General features: G+C 38.6%; 1 protein-coding gene and 1 pseudogene across 1 annotated transcript; one reads left to right on the plus strand and one right to left on the minus strand.

Annotated features, from left to right (window-relative positions):
- Positions 1 to 4,881: 4,881 nt before the first annotated feature.
- On the plus strand, positions 4,882 to 5,804 carry LOC118629001 (annotated as a pseudogene).
- An 8,708-nt stretch (positions 5,805 to 14,512) lies between these two features.
- Positions 14,513 to 15,588, minus strand: LOC118628931 (olfactory receptor 51S1). The gene has a single exon (XM_036259953.1). It carries the CDS (start codon positions 15,517 to 15,519, stop codon positions 14,548 to 14,550), a length of 972 nt encoding a protein of 323 aa, XP_036115846.1. The 5' UTR covers positions 15,520 to 15,588; the 3' UTR covers positions 14,513 to 14,547.
- Positions 15,589 to 24,253: the final 8,665 nt, after the last annotated feature.

Raw genomic sequence — 24,253 nt, forward strand, 5'->3', positions numbered from 1 at the left:
TTCAACCTATATAGAGTGCTTATACAACTCAACAAAAGGAAGACAAAGAACCCAATTAAAAAATGGGCAAAAGAGCTGAATAGACACCTCTCCAAACAGGACATACAAATGGCCAAGAGACATATGAAGAAATGCTCAACATCACTAATCATCAGAGAGATGCAAATTAAAACAACAATGAGGTATCACCTCACACCTGTCAGAATGGCCGCCATCAACAAATCATCAAACAACAAGTGTTGGCAAGGATGTGGAGAAAAGGGGACTCTAATACACTGCTGGTGGGAATGCAGACTGGTGCAACCACTATGCAAAACAGTATGGTGTTACCTCAAAAAATTAAAAATTGAACTTCCATTTGACCCAGTGATTCCGCTTCTAGGAATATACCCTAAGAAACCTGAAACACCAATCAGAAAGAATATATGTACCCCCATGTTCATAGCAGCACTATTTACAATAGCTAAGATCTGGAAACAGCTCATGTCCATCAGTAGATGAACAGATAAAAAAGCTTTGGTACATATACACAATGGAGTACTGTGCAGCTATAAGAAAGAAAGATCTCTTATCTTTTGAGACAACATGGAGAGACCTGGAAAGTATCATCCTAAGTGAAATAAGCCAAGCAGAAAAAGACAAATACCACATGATCTCACTTATATATGGAATGTAATGAACATAACAGTCTGAGGAATACGGTAGACCCAGAAACATGGAAGTAGGGCACAGACTGACATCCTTCAGAAGAGGAGGTGGGGTGGGGGAAGAGATAAACCACAGAACTTATATGCATGTATATATAACCAATAGACATGGACAACAAAGCCAAGGATGAGGTGGGGGTGGGTGTGGGAAGGGGGTGCCAATGGGGTAAAAAAGGAGAAACATCTGTAACAAAATAAATAAATAAATAAATAAATAAATAAAGGTGAGGCTGCAAAGAAAACTCACAAAAAAAATAAAAATAAAAATTAAGATAAACTTCGTCTAGAATTTCATTAATTATCTTGCCTCTACAATCTTATACTTTAATAAATAAAAAAGGATGATGCTATGTTTGGTTGCCTATTATCAGTGAAAGAGTATACCTTATACCTATTTTTTTGGAATATAAAAAATCAAAATTAAAAGGTGAATAGGCCCCTTTTCTCCAGTGTTTTGTTTGACCTAATTTGTATATGATAGCTTTCACCCTCTCTTGTATTAACCCAAAGACAGATATTACTGTTGCCTTATCAATGTTGATTCACTTATCTGTTCTTATTTTGATCCAGGTCTAAGTTGTTTTGCTGGATCTTATCTTCTATTCTCTATCTGAAAATCATATGTCTTCCTACAACCTGGCACTAGAATTACAGCTTTTATACATTTTCAATATTTAAAATTGAGGGCTGAATAAAAATCGATATTCTCTTTGAACTTGAGAGTCTAAGATATGGGCAATGCTTATGACCCTAGGCTTTCCTTTCTGTTCTGTATGATAAAATGCCTTTGGTGGACAATAACTGTGAAGAGATCAGCTATAAAACACTGAAAGAAGGAGGAGTCTATGACAATTTTGAGAGCTTTTGACCTAAATTCATGTATATTAATAATAAAATTAGACATTGTGATGACTAAACAGAACATATCTGTGGGTGGAATTCCACATAACATCTGTGATGGTCTGCGATTGTGTTTACTATGGCATACACTTAATCTGGGAGCCACAGATGGATATAGGCTGCCTTACCAATGCCAGAAACTGGCCCTCTTCAAAGCCTCCGACTGATGTGGGAACAGGGTCACAAGAGTTAAGTCCATGGAGCCTGCTCTCCTCATTTCCATGGAGAGCCCCTCATTGATAGGCAGTGATAAAGCAGGTGGAGTCATTGTTCTCAGGAGACTAGGGGGTCTGTTAATTCCCAGGAGAATGTGCCTATGCTAGAGATGAGTATGAGAATATAAATAAGGATATGGATTGCCAACAGGGTGCTGAACCAGAGAAGCTACAGAACCTGAATAATTTGAAACCTCTTCACCTTGCTCTGGGATAAGACAACTAGGAACCTGTTAGGTAACCTAGAGACTCAAACTGAATTTCCTTAAGAGGGTTTTATATGAAAATGCTACAGTTTATAGAGACCCTATGCCTTTCAGAGTGCTGGAGATGAAAATGCTTCATGGATTGTACAGCCTAAAGGACCAAGCTACACCTGAGACAGGGTTGACAGTTAACAAAGTTTAGGGTCCATACATGGGGTGGGGTACACATCTTTGTATCTGCACGATGAACATAGCTGGAAAAAAACAATGTTGTCAGCAGTAAGTCATTTCTTTAGTTAGCTGAGTTAGGTGGGATCTTGTCAAGAAAAGCTTCAGGCATGGAATCTTAGAATCTTAGACATTTTTCCCTGGCCGGTTTGACTCAGTGGTTAGAGCGTCAGCCTGTGGACCAAAGAGTCCCAGGTTCGATTCCAACCAAGGGCACGTACCTTGGTTGTGGTTCATGCCTGGCCCTGGTTGGGGTAATGCGGGTGGCAACCAGTCGATGTGTCTCTCTCACACTGATGTTTCTCTCTCTCTCTCGACCCCTCCCATTCTGACTGAAGATAAATGTAAAAATATCCTTGGGTGAGGATTAAAAAAAAAAAAGAAATAACCCATTTTGAGGGGACTCATTGAACAAGAATGGACATTGTGTTTTCACTTTTCTCCTTCTGTCTGAATCCCACTCCCTTGATAAAGACACACTGTGAACTGCATGATTGAGGTTCTTCTGATCTAGAGCTGTAAAAAGTGGTATTACCTGCAGTGTCAACAACACTGACACCAAGAGTGTGAGCAGCATCAAGTCTAACCACTAGGGAGAACCTGAAGTGATCACCAATCTAATAAGCAGACAGAGATGCCAAGAACAATGGGAAAGGGATTCAGGCACAGGATGAGAGAGTAAAGGGCTGTGGCCATTCTGAGCATTGCCAGTAGCAATTGCATGGAAATGTGAGGACTTTAAGTACCTACAAATGACAACTGTGATGTGTACTGCAGATCAGGGGAACATTAACCACCTTTGAAAGGACGAGATAAAATGGACACTCAATGCTGTGAATAGAGAGATGTTGTCATCCAGCTTCACCATTTCTCTTCTCTATATGACACACCCATACATACCTCTAAACCTTGAGTCAACTTGAGGCAATGGTCCTAGAAAATGTGGGCAACAGAAAAAAAAAGCTAGTAACTCTTCGCTTCTTCACTGCTTTCTACTTCCATCCTTCACCCTGCAATTTATTTTATCCAGATGCAACCTCTCCCTTTCCAAGAAATGCTCATATACTCCCTGTGAAAGGACAAATGCTTGTGCCTGGCCTGTGCATCCTCACCACGTACTGTGCTTGTGAAGCTGGTGACTCATCACCTAGGTCATGATAGATGGTGTCAGAGAAATCCTCCTCCTCTGCTCCCTGAAGGGCTGTACTCACTCATACTGCTCTGCTTCAGGCTGCTGTCAAGTTCTGGCAAATGGTGTTTGGTACTGGAGATCTCTCTGAGTTGTGGGGATTATGGTTCTGGGGAGTCATGTTGTGAAAGACAATTAGGAGGAGAAAGAATGAAAAGAATATAAAAAAATACAGAATTATTTTTATAATTCTGCTGAGAAGATTTAAACATTTATATAGTTGCTTGTTAATGAAAAATTAAAACATTACTCTTAATTTTGAAGTTTTTTTTTTTACTTATACTCCACTCCCATCATACTCATTCTACTTTAATTGTGTATGTGTGTGTATGTGTATGCATGCTTGTATGCATAATTTTCTAGTCCAGGTGTCAATAAACTTTTTGTAAATGATCAGAAATAAAATAAAATATTTTAGATTTTTTCCACATATCTTCCTGTTTTCCCACATATCTTCCTGTTCTTCTTCGTCTTTGTCTTCGTCTTCATCTCTGTCTCTGTCTCCGTCTCTTTCTCCTTCTCTTTCTTCTCCTTCTCCTCTTTTGTCCTTCTCCTCATTCTTCTTTCTTCTCTTCCTCCTTCTTTTTTAAAATGCGATCTTTTAAAAATATTTTTTAAAACCCCATAATGTCCAAAAACAGACGATGGGCTGAATTTGGTTCTGTGTCCTAGTTTGTCAACCTCTGTGGTAGATCAGTTTTATATTTTCATACATGCACTATGAACAATAATGTAAGATTTGGGCCTCCTTTTACTCCTGTATCATAGCCTCTGTGGTTTTTATGAGCACATGACTGTTGACCATATCAATAACATTAGAGCTTTTCCTGATTGCCATATATTCCAATTTAGTTTTGTTGATGAATAAATCTCAAAAATTGGTGGTTTTTTGAAAAGGTTATTAAAACACCATGTTACTTCCAAGTTGTAGAGCTGTTTAGAAGTATATCAGGGTATAAAGTTAGACTTAAAGAGTATAAGGTTCTTAAATGAATATCAAAAAAACTTGTTTAAATCTACACCATATTTTTTTAAATAATTTTTTTTTCTTTATTGAGTTTAGAGAGAGAGGAAGAGAGAGGGAGAGAGAGATGGAAACATTGATGAGAGAGAACATCAATTGGCTTCAGCATGCCCCCCACTGGGGACCTGGCCCACAACATAGACATATGCCCTGACCGGGAATTGAACTGGCAACCTCTCTGTGCTTGGGTCGATGCTCAACCTACTAAGCCACACCGGCCAGACTACACCACATTTTTTTTTTTTTTTTATATAGAAAAAGGTATGTTCCATTATTTCTTGACCCCTAAGGATGAGCTATATTAATTTAACTGACAACTGAACTTAGTTGGGATTAATAAAGGCAACTAAGATAATTTCTGTTTGTTGTTGATGTTATTATCTATCAGGAGCATACAAAAAAGAGACTATTTATGATGACTCCTCTTAATACCTCAGAAGTTGAAATCTCAGCGTTTCTATTGATTGGGATCCCAAGGCTTGAGCATGTACACTTTTGGATCTCCATCCATATCTGCCTCATCTACCTCTTGGCCACCCTGGGCAACTGTACCATCCTATTTGTCATCAAGACAAAGCCTTCTCTGCAGGAGCCCATGTACTATTTTCTGTCCATGCTGGCTCTATCTTACCTGGGCCTGTCTTTCTCCTTTCTTCCCACCATGCCGAAGACCTTCTTGTTCAATTCCATGGAGATTTCTGCTGATGCCTGCTTTGCCCAGGAGTTTTTCATCTATGGATTCACAAACATGGAGTCCTTGGTGCTCCTGATCATGTCCTTTGATTTCTATATAGCCATTTGCAACCCTCTGAGATATAGCTCCATTCTTACCAGCTCCAGAGTTTTGCAAATTGGGCTGGTATTTGCTATTAAAAGCATTCTCCTAGTTCTTCCTTTTCCTTTCACTTTAAAGAGACTCAGATACTGTAATAAATATCTCTTATCACACTCCTACTGCTTCCACCAGGATGTCATGAAACTGTCCTGCTCTGACAATAGGGTTAACTTTTACTATGGTCTGTTTGTTGTACTCTGCGCAATGTCAGACAGTGTGTTCATTGCTGTTTCCTACGTGTTCATCCTGAAGACAGTATTGGGTATTGCATCTCATGGACAGCGGCTTAAAGCACTCATGTGTCCCACATCTATGCTGTGCCTATCATCACCTTGGCCATCATGCATCGCTTTGCCATTCATAAGTCCCCTCTGGCTATGATTCTTATAGCTGATGCGTTCTTGCTGGTACCACCCTTGATGAATCCCATTGTGAATTGTGTAAAAACTTGACAGATTAAAGGGGAGGTCCTGGAAAAACTGGGTCTAAAGTCTAAATAATGGGACAAGGGTGGAAGTTTCCATTTTTATGCAGGAAATCTTAGGAGTAAGACCACATATCTTCTAAGTAGGAGATGTTTCTATTGACTTCAAAGTCCTTAAGTTGCACTAATTAATTAGTTAAGTAATCAATCAATTCCTATCTGGAATCTAATACAACACAGCTTTTCTGCTTTTAATGAAGAAAAGGTATTTATTTCATGAAGTAGGTAGTAACCCTGCTGCTGTTTGAGGGTTTGGTGACGTCTATCCTCAGTTAAAGAGTGAGGAGTGAGAATTCAGAGAAGCTTCTAAGGAGGAGCTAGGAAGAGGGGCCTTGAACTGTAATTGCAATGTTCTGAAACCATTTAGCATCTTCTTATTTATCTCCCCCTATTTGATTCCTCATTGTAATTTACACCAAACCTTTTCACAATTATCTAAGTTTATCTAAGTATGCTTTCTTTCTTGCATCACCTGGAAGGTATTTAGAATGACAGGAGCTCATGCCCTGACAGCCTATTCAGTCAGAAGCTGCATTTTAGCAAGATCCTAGATAATTGGTGTATACATTAATGTTTTTTTGTTTGTTTAAAAATATTTGTTTTGGGGACTTCCGGTCAAGATGGCGGCGTAGGTAAACGCGGTATCGCATCCTCCCACAACCACATCAAAGTTACAACTAAACTACAGAACAACCATCATTCAAAACCGCCTGAAATTAAGCTGAATGGAAGTCCTACAACTATGAAATTAAAGCAGCAGCCACATCCAGACTGGTAGGAGGGGCGGAGGCGCGAGGGGCGGGGCGGTGGCAGCGGCAGCTCGATGGGCTGGTCCCACACCCAAGTGTGGTGGATAAAAATCAGGAGGCTCCCGTGGCTGGGAAGGTCCTTCCTGAGGACTGAGGGGTCCCCGTCCCACACCAGGTGCCCTGCTCAGGGTTCCAGTGCCAGGAAGAGAAGTCCCCATAACTTCTGGCTGGAAAAACCAGCAGGAACTGAGGCTCAGGGAGGCCAAAGTGGCTGGAGCCCCAGGCAGCTCCCTAAAGGGCCTGCGCACGGACTTATCAGACTCTCTCCCTCTAAGCTTGGAGGGGAAGCAGCTCCATGGGCGCCAAAGACATACAGGGAAGAACTGAGCTGTTTGGCATTGAAGCGAGGGCTGGAGAGGGGGCTTTCTCGGGGACAAACGTGCTGTAAGAGACCTTTGTTCCTTTGGTGAGCCCTTCCCGGGGGGCTGCAGACAGAAGCCATATCTGGGGCTCCAGCAACCTGGCTCACACTGGTAGCCCTGCCCTGTTGACTCCCTGAGACCCTGCCCCGCCCTACTTTCAAGCCCACCCAAGCTGTTGCCACTCGCTTAACCATAGGATTGGCCTGTCTTGGCTTCTGCTTCAGGTGTTCCCTAAATTCTTTCAAACAAGCAGCATCTGGTGTCAGTGAGCTCCATACCTCTCATTAAGTAATACACTGAAACAAACACAGGGAGGCAGGCAAAATGAGGAGACAAAGAAACAGGTCCCAAATGAAAGAACAGAACAAAACCCCAAGAAAAGAACTAAGCGAAATGGAGATAAGCAACCTAACAGATACTGAGTTCAAAATACTGCTTATAAGGATGCTCAATGAACTTAGTGAGAACCTCAGTGAACTTAAGGAGGGCCTCAAGAGCATAAAAAAGGACCAGTTAGAAATCATGGATACACAGTTAGAATTGAAGGAGGCATTAACTGAAATAAAGAATAATTTACACAGCTTCAATAATAGAGTATGTAAATCCAAGGAGCAAACCATTGATTTGGAATATAAGGAAGCAAAAAATGCCCAATCAGAACAGCAAAAAGAAAAAAGAATCCAAAAACATGAGCATAGTGCAAGGAGCCTCTGGGACAACTTCAAGCGTGCCAACATTCGCATCTTGGGGGTGCCAGAAGGAGAAGAGCGAGAACAAGAAATCGAAAACCTGTTTGAAACAATAATGGCAGAAAACTTTCCTACTTGGTGAAGGAAACAGACATACAAGTCCAGGAAGCACAGAGAGTCCCAAACAAGATGAACCCCAAAAGGCCCACACCAAGACACATCATCATCAAAATGCAAAAGGTTCAAGACAAAGAGAGTATCTTAAAAGCAACAAGAGAAAGGCAGCTAGTTACCTACAAGGGAGTTCCCATTAGGCTGTCAGCTGATTTCTCAAAAGAAACTTTGCAGGCCTTAAGGGAGTGGCAAGAAATATTCAGAGTGATGAAAACCAAGAACCTACAACCAAGATTACTCTATCCTGCAAAGCTGTCATTTAGAATCGATGGACATATAAAAACTTTCCCAGACAAGAAAAAGTTAAAGGAGTTCATCACTACCAAACCGTTATTATATGAAATGATGAAGGGTCTTTTTGAAGAAAAAGATAAAATGTATGAACAAACAAAATGGCAATGAATACATATCTATCAACAATGGAATCTACAATCAAAATGAACAGGTAGAACAGAAACATTCTCATAGATACAGAGAACATTTTGTTGGTTGCCGGTTGGGAGGGGGGTTGGGGGAATGGGTGAAAAAGGTGAAGGGATTAAGAAGCACAAATACATTGCTAGACTGACAAACCTCAAAGGGAAAGGGGTTGGGGGTGGGTGGGAAGAAATAAACCAAAGAACTTATATGCATAACCAATGGACACAGACAATAGTGTGGAAAAAGGTGGGAGGGGGGCAGGAGTGAGGAGGAGGGGGTCAATTGGGGAAAAATGTGGTACATCTGTAATACATTTTACATCCAACAATAAAGATTTAAAAAAAAATATTTGTTTTATTGATTTCAGAGAAAAAGGGAGAGGGAGAGAAAGATAGCAACACCAATGAGAGAGAAACATTCATCAGCTGCCTCCTGCACACCCCCTGATGGGGATTGAGCCTGCAAGCATGGCATATGCCCTGACTGGGAATCAAATCAGTGACCTCCTGGTGCATGGGACAACGCTCAACCAGCTGAACCACACTGGCCGGGCTATACATTAATGTTTAAAAAATACTTTTCTGGGGCAATGTGATAGGGGGAACCTAGAGATTGTGTCTTTTGCTGAAGCCAATTTTGGGGAAAATTGTAGGAGGAACTTATAGGTGGGAATAGGCATTTGGCAGTATTTTTAGTAAAGGTAGGGGCACAGTGGATGGAGACCCATAGGCATCTCCAACATCATGCATATGTCTCTCTCACTGATGACATTCTGATCTACAAAGGAAGGGCTGTGCTTTATTCAACCTTAAAAGTCTCTTCATTACTTCTGTGAAAAGAGAAAACTGACCCATAGTACTGAGGGGCCTTTAGCATGTCATGCAAGTTCCTCAGGTTTTGCTGGGGAAGGGATGCGGGGGTGAGTCAGGCCAATCATCATCTAGGCTCCACTCTCCAGTCTCTGCACCTCTTGCCAGGAAGTTAACATTGATAGGGAATGTAAGGGATCTTTTTGGGAAGGGGTTCTGAATTTGGGGTAGCCCATAATACTATTAGGTAATAAATTCCAAATCACAACCCAGAATCTGCACCTCTGTGGCCAAGTGCAATTTTAATACTGGAAGCTCCCTGGTCCCACCTGTCTCCTCCTCGCATTTAAATAGAGCCAGACTAAAGCATTTCATGGACCTCCTAATGAGAAGGGGTCAGTAAAAACACTCTAGGAGCCAGCAGGACTATGCCATCCTTATTTCGGAGATCAGAGTCCAGGATTAAGATATAATGTAGCTCCAGACTGAGGATTTAGAAGCCAACCCACAGAAGAATGAGTAAAAAGACGCCATCAGATGCCCTTTAAACTATCTGCTGTAATAACTTCGTCTTTCTTGCCAGGGAGGAGGCAAAATGAGTAGACAAACTAGGGATTCAGCTGGAAAACAAGTTCTCTGGTCTCAATTCTGCCATTTCCTGGTTGTGTGGTTTTGAAAAAATTACTTTCTATATATTACGGTTTATGATATGTTTCATATGTACTTTGAAATGTAAAAATAATTCCTTCTTCTGCATTGTATGAATTAATAAATTTGGTTTTAAAAGGTACAAAATCCTGCCAGCTGGTGTGGCTCAGTGAATTGAGTGTCCACCCATGGACTGAGAGTTCCCGGTTCAATTCCCAGGAGGGGCACATGCCTGAGTTTCAGACTCAGTTCCCAGTGAGGCGTGTGCTGGAGGCAGCTGATCTATGTTTCTCTCTCATATCGATGTTTCTAGCTCTCTCTCTCTTCCTCTCTACTTAAAAAAATCAATAAAAACATATTAAAAAAAAACAAGTACAAAATCCAGATATGGTCTTCAGGTAGGACTGTCTGGGCAAATAGTGTTTAGATGATTTCATATAAAAATACAGATTTGCAAATTATCTTAAAAGTGAGAAAATAGCCTGGCCTGTGTGGCTCACTGGTTGAGTGTCGACCCATGCACCAGGAGGTTGCTAGTTCGATTCCCGGTCAGGGCACATGCCTGGGTTGTGGGCCTGGTGCCCAGTGGGGGCATACAGGAGGCAGCCAATCGATGTTCTCTCTTATCGATGTTTCTATCTCTTTCTCCCTTTCCCTTTCTCTCTCTAAGGTCAATGAACAGAAAGTATTTAAAAAAAGTGAGAAAATATGGCAATACTAGGCCTACACTCAGTAGGAATCCACTGAGAAGTAGCTAGCCCCTTAACACAGTCCTCACAACTCACAGACTGAGTGTGTACTTGATCCACTAATTTCTTTTATCACTTCTCTCTTCTAGGTATTTAAACTAATGATTCCTGTTATGAATTCTTCATCTCTCTCTCTCTAACACACACACACACACACACACACACACACACACACACTCACACATTCACACACTGGAGAGTTTTCTTTAGCAATGAGAGCAACCAGAGAAATGGGTTTGGCAGAACTTTACCTGGTCTACAGTTTCATTCAACAGCCATGTATCACTGTTACATTTTATTTACATTTGGAAATGTTCTTGCCAATACTTGTGCTGTTAGAGGAGAAAAAATGCTTTTCCTCAAATCTATCGGTCAAGTTGATGTGGAGTGATTTGGAGAGAGAAAGAGGGAGAGGGAGAGGGAGAGGGAGAGGGAGAGGGAGGGAGAGAGGGAGAGGGAGGGAGGGAGAGAGAGAGAGAGAGAGAGAGAGAGAGAGAGAGAGAGAACAGTGCCTCCTGCTGGGTCAGCAGTGTTAATAACAACTACTAGACAAGAAGGCTTTGACAGGGTTGATGGATGTGTTCAGTGACCAGGAGGAAAGAGTGAGAACCAGGAGAGAGCAGTTGAGGCTCTGCTGTGAAAGAGAGTTCTTTGCTCCCCAAATATGGTGAAGTAATAAACAGAGAGAGGCAGTTGGCGGTGCCAGGCTTAGTTCATCTACTATTGATTTACAAATGTCCACTCAAAAATGATTATCAGGTCCCAAGTTGTCATTTTCTGTCTATAAGATGAAGTGGTAGAAGCTTAAAGAACCTTCCTGCTATAAAGTTTTAATTCAAATGTAATATGCATACAACATTTAAATATTGTTACTTTAATTTTATTATGAATTCCAAATCAGTTTATCAAACACCGCTTATGTTCAGACACTGTGATACAGGGACATGATTCATGTTATCCTCATTATACCTATTTGGGAGCAACTGATGCGAAGTTAACACAAGAAATAGTGGGCTGAGAATTCAAACCCTGGCCTGAGGGGCTCCTAAGTCTATGTTCACATGGTTCTACTCTCAATAAATACATGGAAAACTGGAAGTGGGTGTATCAGGGAGAAGGAAAAGGTAGACTTGGGGAAAGCAGGGCTTCTTCGAGACCTCATCACTGATTAAAAACATTGCCTCAAAACCAGGCTGTTTCTCTGTTCAACAATTTCAAAATATTTGTTTTAGATTAAGGCAAATCTCAAAATAAATATTGCATCTTTAATTTTAGAGACTTGGGGTATTCTTAAATTCTCAGCCTCAGTATTTTCATTTGTGAAGTAGACATTTACACTTATTTAATTAGTTTAATAAGAGAATATATAATATATCTTGCAGAGAAACTTGACATAATATGAGTAGATAACAATTTCTGCATTCCTGGAATGTATACCAAAATATCATTGTGTGTTCTTGTTTGGTGACTAAGTTAATTCAGTTTGTTACTTTTCATTTAATATGGGTCCTTTTATAAACACAAGAGAAAAATATTTCAATGTCAGAAAATTTTTCAACACATTAAAGCAGAAAATTATATTAATGGATTATGAAAAAACATTTGGCAGAATTCATTAAGTACACTTATTAAAAATGAAAATGAAATGTAAATGAACAATTTAAATGTTATAACATTTACCCATCTAGAAGCCAATCAGTTTTCTAACAGGTGAAACATTAATGCCATGTCCATTAAAATGAGAAACAAGATTTGAATGTTCACTTTCACTCTTAATCTTTCATAATGGATTGGAGATCTAGTGAATTCAATCAAATGAATGGAAATAATGTGCAAGAATTTTGGAGAAAAGTTACCAATCATCTATTTTTACATATATATGCTCTATACAAATAAAATGCCCAAAGTAAAATAAAAAGCTACCATAGTACCATAGTGCATATGATAGTTGGTAAAGTACATATAATTCAAGATAAAAATGTTTTTCTCTTTCTAGTAATATGTATGTGGAAACAGAAATGAGGAAATATTTTATAAATAATAACAGTTGTTATACACTTAAATCATACACTAGAAAACTACATGGAAATAAATCTAATTAAAACTAATGCTTTTATTAAAAATGTAATACTATATTGGTAAAGGCATAAAACTAGGATCTCTTGCAAATTTATATCTAAAACATGAACAATACAATAGAAAAATGGATGAATGTTATTTGAAGAGAGTATTCATAGAGGTAACAAAATAATCAATAGACATGTGAAAGATAGTCATTCTTACAATTGGGGAAATTCAACATAAAGGTAAATGTGATAATTCTCAGTAATAAAATTGAAAATTTAAGAATGGTGGTAACAGCGAATTTTAGTGGATATGCAAGAAAAAGACACACTTCTACATAGGGTAGATATTTAAATTAATATAGCTTTTGGGGGCAGGGACCCACCAATATATATTGAAAATAAAAAATGTACAACCTTTTGAAACCAGCAGTGATGATCAAGAGATCAGTCTTATAGAAGTAAAAGCAGAAGTGCACATGGACAGCTGCATGAGGATGTTTATTACAACATTGTTTAGAGTGCCATAATACTGAAGACAACTCGAACATCCATTACTAGGAAATAGTTCAGTTACTTGCAGTCCATCTGTGCCAAGGAATATTATGTAGTCCTTGAAAGAATCCATATTTACTTTGAGGGATTGCTACCATAAGAAAGACAAGATACAGAAAGGCATGCAGAATGTTATTCAACTTTTGTGCTATAAACAAAGCAAGTGCCTCATACATGTATGTTAGTAATTGTAAGAACATAAAGAAAACATCATTAGGAAATTAACCATATTTATAGAATAAAATTGTAATTGTACTGTTTGTTCATTTTTTCAACGTGCAACCACAAATCTTAGTTGCTTACAACTACAGACTTTATTGTAATGCTTGCTGATTATCAGGTTGACAAAAGTCCTCTTGATTGTGACTGTTTTGACTTGATGGCTCTGCTTCAGGTCTCCAGCCATCTAGGGTTGGCTTCAAGCTCTATGTTTGCCCCATGTATCTCATACTGGGGACCAGGTAGAAGAAACAGTGACTACCAGAGCTAAACATTATTCATAGTAAAGGAAGAAATCCCACTGAAAAAATCCCACTTGGGCCCCTGCTCTTATCACATCCACTAATATCCTACTGACCAAAATAAGTCATATGGACTATGTTGATTAGAGTAAGTCATGCATCCAAGCTCAAAGAAAAAGTGAAGTGAAGGTAAGTACAATATGCCCACTATGACCTCGATGATGTAGGTGTGGATATATAATACTAATACTAGGAATTAAGACCAACAGTTTTATCTACTATGTGTAAGACTCCATTTATATAAAACTTTACATTTACTAGTGTTCACTAAAAAATGAATTATGGTTACATTTGGATAACAAAATTTAAGGTAAGTTTTACCTTTTTCTGAATTATTTGAAATTTTAATCACAAATATGCATATACATTAAAAAATTATACCAACATTTTGAATTAAGTGATGAGTTAAGAAGTTTACTTCCCCTCTTTTTTTCCTGATCTTATCAGAGTTGTATAGCATATATCTTGGCGTGAAAATCCTAAATGAAATACTTACTTGTGCCCTCCCCTTTCACCCAATCCCTAGGATAAGTAAGAAATCTCTACTCTTTTATGATGGCCCAAAGCTAGTTGAAGGTCCTTCATCTAGTTGAGTAGAATGGTTCTGTCTTCTTTTTTTCCCATGTAACTGCTTTACTCCTTCAGTTTCCTCAGTTATTAGGATATAGATGTAGTGTAGAAATTAACAAAAAACAAACAAAACAACAACAGATATACTTGGATGGTTGTGACAAGACCTAGATTCTGGTCCCTTCAATGCCATTAATTTGTAGTGTAACAGTGGATAGACCTTCCATTCTCTAGTGTTCATAAGGTTTCATAAATATACATGGGCACACATTTAGAAATAGGCATATCCATTCATGTTCATGTGCTTATGTGTACCTGGAAGACCATTTCAGCTATGGAAACCTTTGTATCAGGTAGCCTTGAGCCACCAAATGTGGAGGCACATCATTCTCACTGAGCGCAACCTACCTTCCTGGGTTGCAATCTCTTGAGTATTCTCTCTCTAATCTCCTTCATCTTGACACTATACAGAATAGGGTTTATCAGTGGAGGAAGCAGGAAGTGGACATAGGAGAGAAGTGTATGGGCAGACTGAGGGACTGGCATCCTAAGACGGTCAATGAGTGCCAGGAGGATCATGGGCACATAGAAGAGGAGCACAGCAGAGAGGTGGGCAGCACAGGTTTGGCCAGCCTTCCAGCGATCCTCACTTGATCCCAAACCTTGCAATACCCTGCCAATTAAGCCATAAGAAAAGAAAATAAGCAGCGGGTCCAATCCCATGGCTGACAGGACCACAAAGAGGCTATAGACTGCACCCCAAGCTCCTGGGCAGGCCAATCGGGCCATATCTGGGTGCAAGCAATAGGAATGGGTCAGGACCTGTGGGTGGCAATAGGGCATTTGGGCCAAGAGGAATGGTAGGGGCAGATGGAGACCCAGGCATCGGAAAGCAATGGTAAGGCTAATCTTGCTAATGACATCATTGGTGAGAAGTGTTGGGTAGTGGAGAGGACGGCAGATGGCCAGTGCCCGATCTAAGGCCATGGCGAGCAAGACAGAGGACTCCATGACAGAAAAGACATGGACACAGAACATCTGCAGGAGGCAGGCTGAGGCAGGGACAGCATGAGCATCAGCAAGGGCAAGACCCAGCAGCGTGGGCATCAGGGCTGTGGCCAAGCCAACATCAGACACACTAAGCAGGAAGAGGAAGAAGTACATTGGACGGTGCAAGGTGGGCTCTATGGCAATGATCCAGAGGATAGTACTGTTGCCCAAAACAGAGAGAAGGTAGACAGTGATGAGGAGTATCGTCCACCAGGAGGGTACAGCAGCCAGGCCTGGCATGCCTACCAGCAGAAAGGTGGGGGTCATTGAAGTGCTGCTATTGGGGGCTGCCTGGATGGGGAGTGTTGACATCGTTCAGGATCCCACTTTGAGCTCTGGAATCTGAAAACTGATTAGAAAGATTTACTTAATCTTATGACATATTTGTGTGATGCTTTCTAAAAGAGCTTGCCTTTTCCTTCCTCTTCTCCTCCATACCTGTTCTAATGTCTATGCCACAGACATCCATTGCTTTGGAGTTTTATTCTATAGCTGTCCTCAAAGCTCTGTTTCTGTCTTTAAATTGTTTTTCCATTTTCATTTACTCCGTCCTGTCTGGTAGCTTTTTCTTAACTTACCTCCTTCCCCTTAATAGCAAACACCTGGGAGAAAGTTTATGTTCCCATGAATACTGTTTCTGCTCCTCCCAACCCCAGGCAATCTTACTTCTGCTTTATCACACTCACTTTTCAGTTCACTTGAATAGTTCTCATAAGTTTACCAGTTACTCCTTTATTACTAACTCAAGAAGCACTGGTTTTCTGAAACTGATTTATTTCTCAATGAGCTTTGACTCTTACTAATTCACTTTCTCCCTTTCTTTTAAATTCTCTCTCTCAGAATTTACCTCTTTAGTTCCTCTTGCTGTGTCCCATCCAATTTGTACACTGATGTTTCTGAGAGATCTTTATTCGGCTCCCTTCTTTTACCTTGGTGGTCTATCTACTCTCGCGACTCCAACTGAATTCCATAAACTGGAGAGTCAGGAATATATCCCCCAGATTATTCTATATTTATCCCACCATGTAAACCTCTACATGGATATTCCATGTATTTTAAACTAAAACAAATCTTAACAGATGCATCTTAAAATCTCTTCTTGCTTTCTCAGTTAAGAGACAGTGGTGGAAAAATTTCAAAAATGACCAAAGGAAAAGAAGCAATATGTCTTGTTTCCCTAAGTTAATAGGTGGTGTTACTATTCACCAATCTCCAAAAATAAAAGCCTCATGATAAAAACTCTTTACAAAACAGAAATAGAAAGGAACATCTTCAACCTGATAAAAGGTATCTATGAATTAACCTAACATCACACTTGACTGTAAGATTTAGAATGATAAAAAGTTGTCCACTTTTGTCACTTTTATTCAACATTGTAATGAAGATTCTAGATAATGCATTAAAGAAAACTAATTAAAATGTCCAGTTTGATCTTTATTCATAGATGACATGAAGTTATTCGTAAAAAATTCTAAGGAATCCATTAAAGAGCTACTAAAACTAATCAATGAGTTTAACAAGGTCACTGAATACAAAGTCAAGAAACAAACTTCAATTGTTTATATATATAATAGCAATGAACAATCTAAAAGTAAAATTAAGTAAATGATTTTATTCACAATAGCATCAAAATTTTAAAAATTGAAATTAATACAATAGAAAATATCCTATTTATACATTGAAAACTATAACGCAATGCTGAAAAAATTTTACCTATTTTTATATTTTTGAATATGATTTTTTTTAGTGAGAGAGGAAGGGAGAGAGAGATAGAATCATCCATGTGAGAGAGAAACATTATCAGCCGCCTCCTGCAACCCACTACTGGGGATTTAGCCTGCAACCCAAGCATGTACCCTGACTGGGACTTGAACTGGGACCTCTCAGTCCATAGTTCAACACTCAATCCACGAGACACACTGGCTAGGCAAAAATTTTAAAAGCTCTAAGTAAATGAAGAGATATTCTACATTTATAGATTAAAAGTTGACAATAGTCAATATAGTTAAAATATTTATAAATATGAAATATTTAGGTATCTCTCAATCACGCCCCCCAATTTAATCTATAGTTTCAACATTATCCCTAACAAAGGGCCAGAGGATTTTTTGTAGAAATTGATAAGCTTACCCTAAAATTCATATGGAAATGCTATGGAAGTGGAATAGCCAAAATTATTTTGAAAAAGAAAAAACAAAGTTGGGAAAGTATACTAAACTTCAAAACTTACTATAAAACAACACCAAGTCAAGATGGCACAAAGATAGACATAGACTAATAAAATGGAATAAAGAGCTTAACATGAATTAAATATTTACATAATACTGCAAACTATAGAATAAAACATAGGAGGAAGCTTCACGACATTGGAATTGACAGTGATTTCTTGTATGACACCAAAGCACAAGTAACAAAAGCAAAATTAACAAATGGGACTATATTAAACTTAAAACTTCTGACATGAAAGGCAACCTACAGAATAGGAGAAAAGATTTGCAAACTCTATCTGATAGAGGATTAATATCCAAAATATATAAGGATCTCTTACAATTCAATAGTAAAAAAACAAAATAGTTCAATTTTAAAAAGGCAAAGAAACTGAATACATATTTTTCCCAAGAAGACATAAAATGTCCAACAGGTATATGAAAAGATGCTCAAAATCACAAATCGTCAGGGAAATGCAAATCAAAATTATAATTAGGTATCACCTTATGCCTGTTAGAATGGTTTTTATTTAAGAACCACCCCCCCTGGAAAAACAACAACATAATAAACAAAACAGTTACATACTGTTGGTGGGAATGTAAAAAAAAAAAAAAAATGGTGCAGCCATTATGGATAACAGTACGATGGTTCCTCAAAAAATTAAAAATGGAATTATCATATGATCCACCAATCCTACTTCTGGGTATATATCCAAAAGAATTAAAATCAGGATTTTGAAAAATATCTGCATTCCCATGTCATTATTCACAATAGCCAAGATATAGAAACAACTTAAAGGTACATCAGTGGGTAAATGGATAAAGAAAATATGGTGTAGCCCTGGCCGGTTTGGCTCATTGGTAGAGTGTCGGTTCGCGGACCAGAGAATCCTGAGTTCGGTTCCTGCTAATGGCATATACCTTGGTTGCAGTTTGTCCCCGGCCCCAGTTGGGGTTGTGTGGGTGGCAACCAGTCGAAGTGTCTCTCTCACATCGATGTTTCTCTCTCCCCCCTTCTCTCCCTTCTGCTCTATCTGAAGAAAAATGCAAAAAATATCCTCGGGTGAGGATAAAAAAAAAAAGATGTATACATACAATGGAATGTTATTCAGCCTTTAAAATAAAGGAACTCCTGCCACATGTTACAATGGGAATGGACCTGGAGGACAGTATGCTTAGTGAAATAAGCCAGTTACAGAAAGAAAAATACTGCATGATTCCACTTATATGAGGCATATAAATAATCAAACTTCTAGAAACAGAAGAGAATGGTGGTTGCCAGGATCTGGAGGGAGGGAGAAACAAGGAATTGCTATTTAATGAGTATAAAGTTTATTATGTAAGATGAATGAGTTCTAGAGATCTTTTGTACAAGATCGTGCCTATAGTTAACAACTTAAAAATGTAGTAAGTGGTTAGAACTTATGTTAACCATTCTTACAAATATTAAAAATTCATATCACAATATTCTCATATAGCAATGGTATCATATATAAGATTAAAAGATAAGGAAAAGATTGGGACAGAGTGTCCCAAAATGAAATAATATTTGCAACTTAAGTTGTTGGAAAAAATTTAAATTTGGAATGTTTAAAGAACTGAAAATAAATAAGAAAGAGCCCTGGCCAGTTTGGCTCAGCCGTTGAGTGTCAGCCTGTGGACCAGAGAGTCCCGGGTTCAGTTCCTGCTAGGGGCACGTACCATCAAAAAAAAAAAAAAAAAAAAAAAAAAGATGGGTGGTCTAATATAAAATCTGGCAAAATATGAACATAATTTATATAAGAATAAATACAAATGCTAAACAGATGTGTAATAAAATCCAACTCAGTGATTACTAAAATAATACATATTTCAAAAATAATAAAACATTTCTTACCCATTGTGTGGGATATAACCATAAAATTTGATAAAATTATATGCTGGAAAAAATATTAAAACACTACTTTTAATCAAGGCTGTCACTATTATAAAATTATGTAGCCCTTTTGGGAACAATTTAGTACATTGCATTAAAGTTAGAACTTTACTTGATTTGACAATTCTAGTCTTGATCTATCTATCACAGAAAAAAGTTTCTCATGTGCACAAAGAAGCATTAAATTTTTTGTTTGCAATAGGAAAGAAAGTAGACATCCTCATAATTCTCATATTAATCTTATAACTAAGTAATCAGGGAGATGGTCATGGTGCATAATAGTTTCAATAGTTAAGACTGAAAAAATATTGTTGAGTTAAAAAAAGATGCATAGTGATTTATACATTGTGGTATGATATATGTTTTAGAAGGCTTTTAAGTATCTTCCTCCCAGATGCTATATTTGAACCTGTCTAGAAATAGTCCTTAAAGGATTTGCATTACATTGATTTGATTAAAGTAGTGATGTCTGGGGGAAGAGAACTAATATTGAATTGAGGATATGATTTAAAGATGACTCTGGCCTTAATTTTTTCAAGGAAAGCTATATTCTTGTAGCAAATGAGTAACTGTCAAATATTCCTATATTCCATTGTCTCATCTCAAATTTTCTTCCGTATCCAATTCTTTTTCCCATTAATTGTGTTGTTTTTTACTGAGGCTTTTGTTTGAATGATCCCAAATATCTTCCCTGCTGCTGGTTCTGCCTTCCAATCCTTCCTCCAACCAGATCTCACAGCACTATTTCTAATTTGCAGTCTGATAATGTGGCTGTAGCATCTACCCATAAAACCATTCGATTTTTTTGCTACTTTAAAATAAGCGCCACACCTTTATTTGTCATAGAAACCCCTACACCATCTGGCCCGAGACAACCTTGACTGCTTAGCTCATTTCTCTTCTATTTCTGCTCACATCTTAGCCTTTCAGAACTACAGTCACTCCTCAGATGTGTCATTGCTTTTTACACTTTCAAAATAATACATGTTATAAGTGGAGTTTCCTCCTCCCTCTCTGTATCATACTTTATTTATACCGTTAAGTTCCAAATCAGACATTGTTCTCGTCCCAAAACCCCTGCTAAGCACCTCTCCTCTAACAGCCCTGGGATGGATTGTTTACCCTGTGACACTAGCGTCCATTCTCTAGTAGAGTCCCTGTTATTCCCAATTATTCATATTTCTTTCTTTGGCTTTCTCCTCAACGAACTGTTAACTTCCTCAGGGGATGGTTCTTTATTTTATTCATTGTTGCGAGTCCAGTTCCTGGTTTATATTAAGCTTCAAATAAATGTGCTTCATAAGTCTTTGATACTTCTATTTTGTGCTTTTGCAATTCTGTGTTTCAAAATTTGATCTCATTCTGAAATACCCACTTTTATTATTCCATTTTCAAAATCTTCCCATCCACCTGTCATCCATACCTCATATCCCTTTCTCCAAAAGGTTATCTCTCCAACTGATTTTTAGTTTCCAACTCTCTCCTCCTCTGACTCTCTGCCTGAGGTGTCCCCTGGATGAAGCTGCTTCTGAGTGTCTGGGCTTGCAATCCGGAGAACAGAGGTTTCTCACGTACACCGTACTTTTTACAGAACATTCCTGCTCATTAAGAACAAGTCAGGGAGCAGGTATGCTTGACAGAAGGTAAAGCAGAAAGAGGCTTGGGATAGGTGCCTGTTGAACAGAGCCCGTGAGGCTTTCGTGAGGCTATTTAAGCCATCACACAGGAGCCTTAATATTTGACAGGTTCATTTCTTCCCAAAATTTTGAAAGCCGTCTTATGCATACCTAACTGGTGTACCTAAAAGTAATTATATTTTCTGCCATTTACACTATTTATACACAGAAAGATACATTTTATTTTTTATTTTTATTTTTTATCCTCACCCGAGGACATTTTTCCCTTTTTTTTGTTCAGGTAGAGTGGGAGGGAGAGAGAGGAACAGAGAGAGAGAGAGAAACATCGATGTGAAAGGAACACATCGAGTGGCTGCCACCCGCACAACCGACCAGGGCCGGGGACAAACTGCAGCCGAGGTACGCGCCCTTAGCGGGAACTGAACCCGGGTCTCTCAGGACCGCAGGCCGACGCTCTAACCGCTGAACCAAACCGGCCAGGGCCAGAAAGATACATTTTGTAATCAAGGTGAACATCCACAAATAACATAGACTTATATGCATATGCTCACACAAGCACACACTTATCTGCACTGATACACAGAAACACTCAAACTTATGTAAGAAAAGTTTCTATTCATGGATAAACCTATTTTTTGAGACAGATGCATATCAAACTAGCTATTGAAACAGAAATGTACTTCATACTCATATATGCATTGAAGGATACAGAAACATGCAAATGCTCATTCCCTAAGATAGAAGCACCTCTGAATATGTACTGGCATGTATGCATGTACTCACATGAAGAATCACACGAAAACAAAAGCTCCCGTACATGCACATGTGTTGTTATTATGTGTATACTTATCTCCATAAATCATGCATGGCAAATGCTTTTAACCAATCTTTTGCCACCTCAGGTAATGACTGCTAGGTAAATTTAAAGATGCAATAATTGTTCCAAAATGCATGTATGCAGTCAATGAGTAACTCTTATTCATTCACATACACACACATATTCATCAGACATTAACAAACATCTCTTCAACGGTCAGCATATGTACATACATTTATATACAAGGGGATTTTATACCTCTTACAGTCACATTTCATATCACTCAATTAGGCCACATTTCCCTTCGAATATCTAATAGACTTCTACAAAGACAAGTAAGCTTTCTTTTTCTCAAACTAAAGTCTTATTTTCTTTAGATTCAATTCTATGACAAAATAAACAGTGGGGACATTCTCACCATAAGATATTTATAAATCCTGAATAATGTCTTCTAGGAGAGACAAAATTTCATTCACTATCAGATTGATTCCCTGCTATCGGAGAGATAAGTGGCTAAGGTTAGTAAAGCAATGAAAAATAAGATATTTGATTATAGGGGAGATCCTGCAGCCACATAGAGATGGCAGAGTATTATGAATAAACATGCTCACTTTACTTTTGTGTCCAGACCTAGCCTGGCTGTTTGGCCCCTCACCACAATCTTTCCTGCTACTTACCAGATCAGCACTGAAGAGTGTGTCAGACAAGGTCTTTGGTTGCAGATGGATGCTGCAGAATTAGAATGGCTTCAAGAAGTGGCCAGTGTGACAGGGTTTGTAGCATTAACTCCCAAGGACTTGAGCAATGGAAGATAAGCCGGAGTAGGAAGAAATGGCTAAGGGAGTGGACTTATTTCCCAAACAGTGATTGCCCCTCCACATTGTGAGAGACCCCCATTTGTCTCCACATTAATCCTGACTGTACTAAAAGAGATATCTGCAGTGCTGAGCACCAAGCAAGCTGCTGGAGACAGGTGGTGTGACCCATGGATAACCACCTAACAAAAATAAAACAATATAGGAAAGAGAAATGATTAGGTAAGTCACCGGGCCCCAATTTAGAAAATAGCCTTCCATATTCTTAGTCTCAAATCTTTGTGGAATAGAAATGATCAGTTTGGCTGCTCCCTATGTTCAAATTATTTCTCATGCTGTGTCTTTATTGAAGATGCCTGTGGAATTTAACCTTGCCCTGAATAACCTGGGGACAAACACCCCAGTGGATGACCTTTGGGGTCCGGTAGGCAGCCCATATGTAAGGTATAGAAGATTTCCCCACTGAATTTTCAAACTTCCTAAGTTCTACCATTTTTACATCCAGTAAAGTTAGAATTGCACTATATAATTTTAACACATTCCCAGTGATGTTTCATGTGACTTTCTAAAGTATAATGTGTTTTTTTTTAAAAATTAAAATAATTGAGGTGACATTGGTAAATAAAATTATATGGGTTTCAAGTGTCCAGTTCTATAATACATCCTCTGTATGTTGCATTGTGCTCACCACCCAGAGTCAAATCTCCTTCTGTCACAATATATTTGACCCTCTTGATATGTTCAATGTTGAATCCCAATTTCAAATACTACGTGCTTGGTCATAGTCCTTGCCTTTGAACCTGCAGCTACCTTTACCTTCTCTCCATTTTCCATTTCAGGAAACAATGTATACCTACTGGACCTCAGATGCTACCAGCTCACATAGGCCTTCTAATATATTACTCCTTCCAAAAGAGTCACTCTGTCTCCTACCTCTATGCATTTGTCTAGCATAAACTTGCACAATTATACCTCCTCCCACGCCTTCCTACTACTCTTTGAGCTATTGGAAGACAAACGCCATCTTTTATAGTTTTTATTCCTATAATAACAACATCTTTTCATTATACATGAAGTAAGTTTGTTGAATTTCATGAGCTGTTTTAAAAAGACCACTTATTTATAAGAATTTTTCATTCTTGAATGTAAAGCTCTTTTAACTAAAGTTGACATACAATATTATATTAGCTTCAGGTGTGTAGCATAGGGATTTAACATTTATATACCTTACAAAAGGATCACCACGAGAAATCTAGTAACCATCTGTCCCTGTACAAAGTTACTGTGTTATTATTGACTGTGTTCTCTATGCTGTGCTTTACTTCCCTGTGACTCATTTACAGTTTGTGCCTCTTAATCTCCTTCACCTTTCTGCCCATCCCCTCACCACTCAACTCTCTGGAAACTATCAGTTTGTGTGTTCATTTGTTTAGATTTTTAAGGGAAAAAAAATGAGTCTGCTTATACAAAAATGTCTCGCTGCCCGGATTCTGGGCCTCAGAGCTCCTTGCCTTCTACTGTTTCTCTGGTCTCTCCCAATCATTTCATCCCAATTTCCCAGTTCCAGTCTACTTTCCCACTCTTTTTTGAATGAAGTAACTTTCTAAGAATGATAAAATTATTTGCCCAATCTCCTTTCTGTCCTTCCAAGCTCA

This window comes from Molossus molossus, unplaced genomic scaffold, assembly GCF_014108415.1.
Source record: "Molossus molossus isolate mMolMol1 unplaced genomic scaffold, mMolMol1.p scaffold_m16_p_13, whole genome shotgun sequence".
Classification (NCBI taxonomy): domain Eukaryota; kingdom Metazoa; phylum Chordata; class Mammalia; order Chiroptera; family Molossidae; genus Molossus; species Molossus molossus.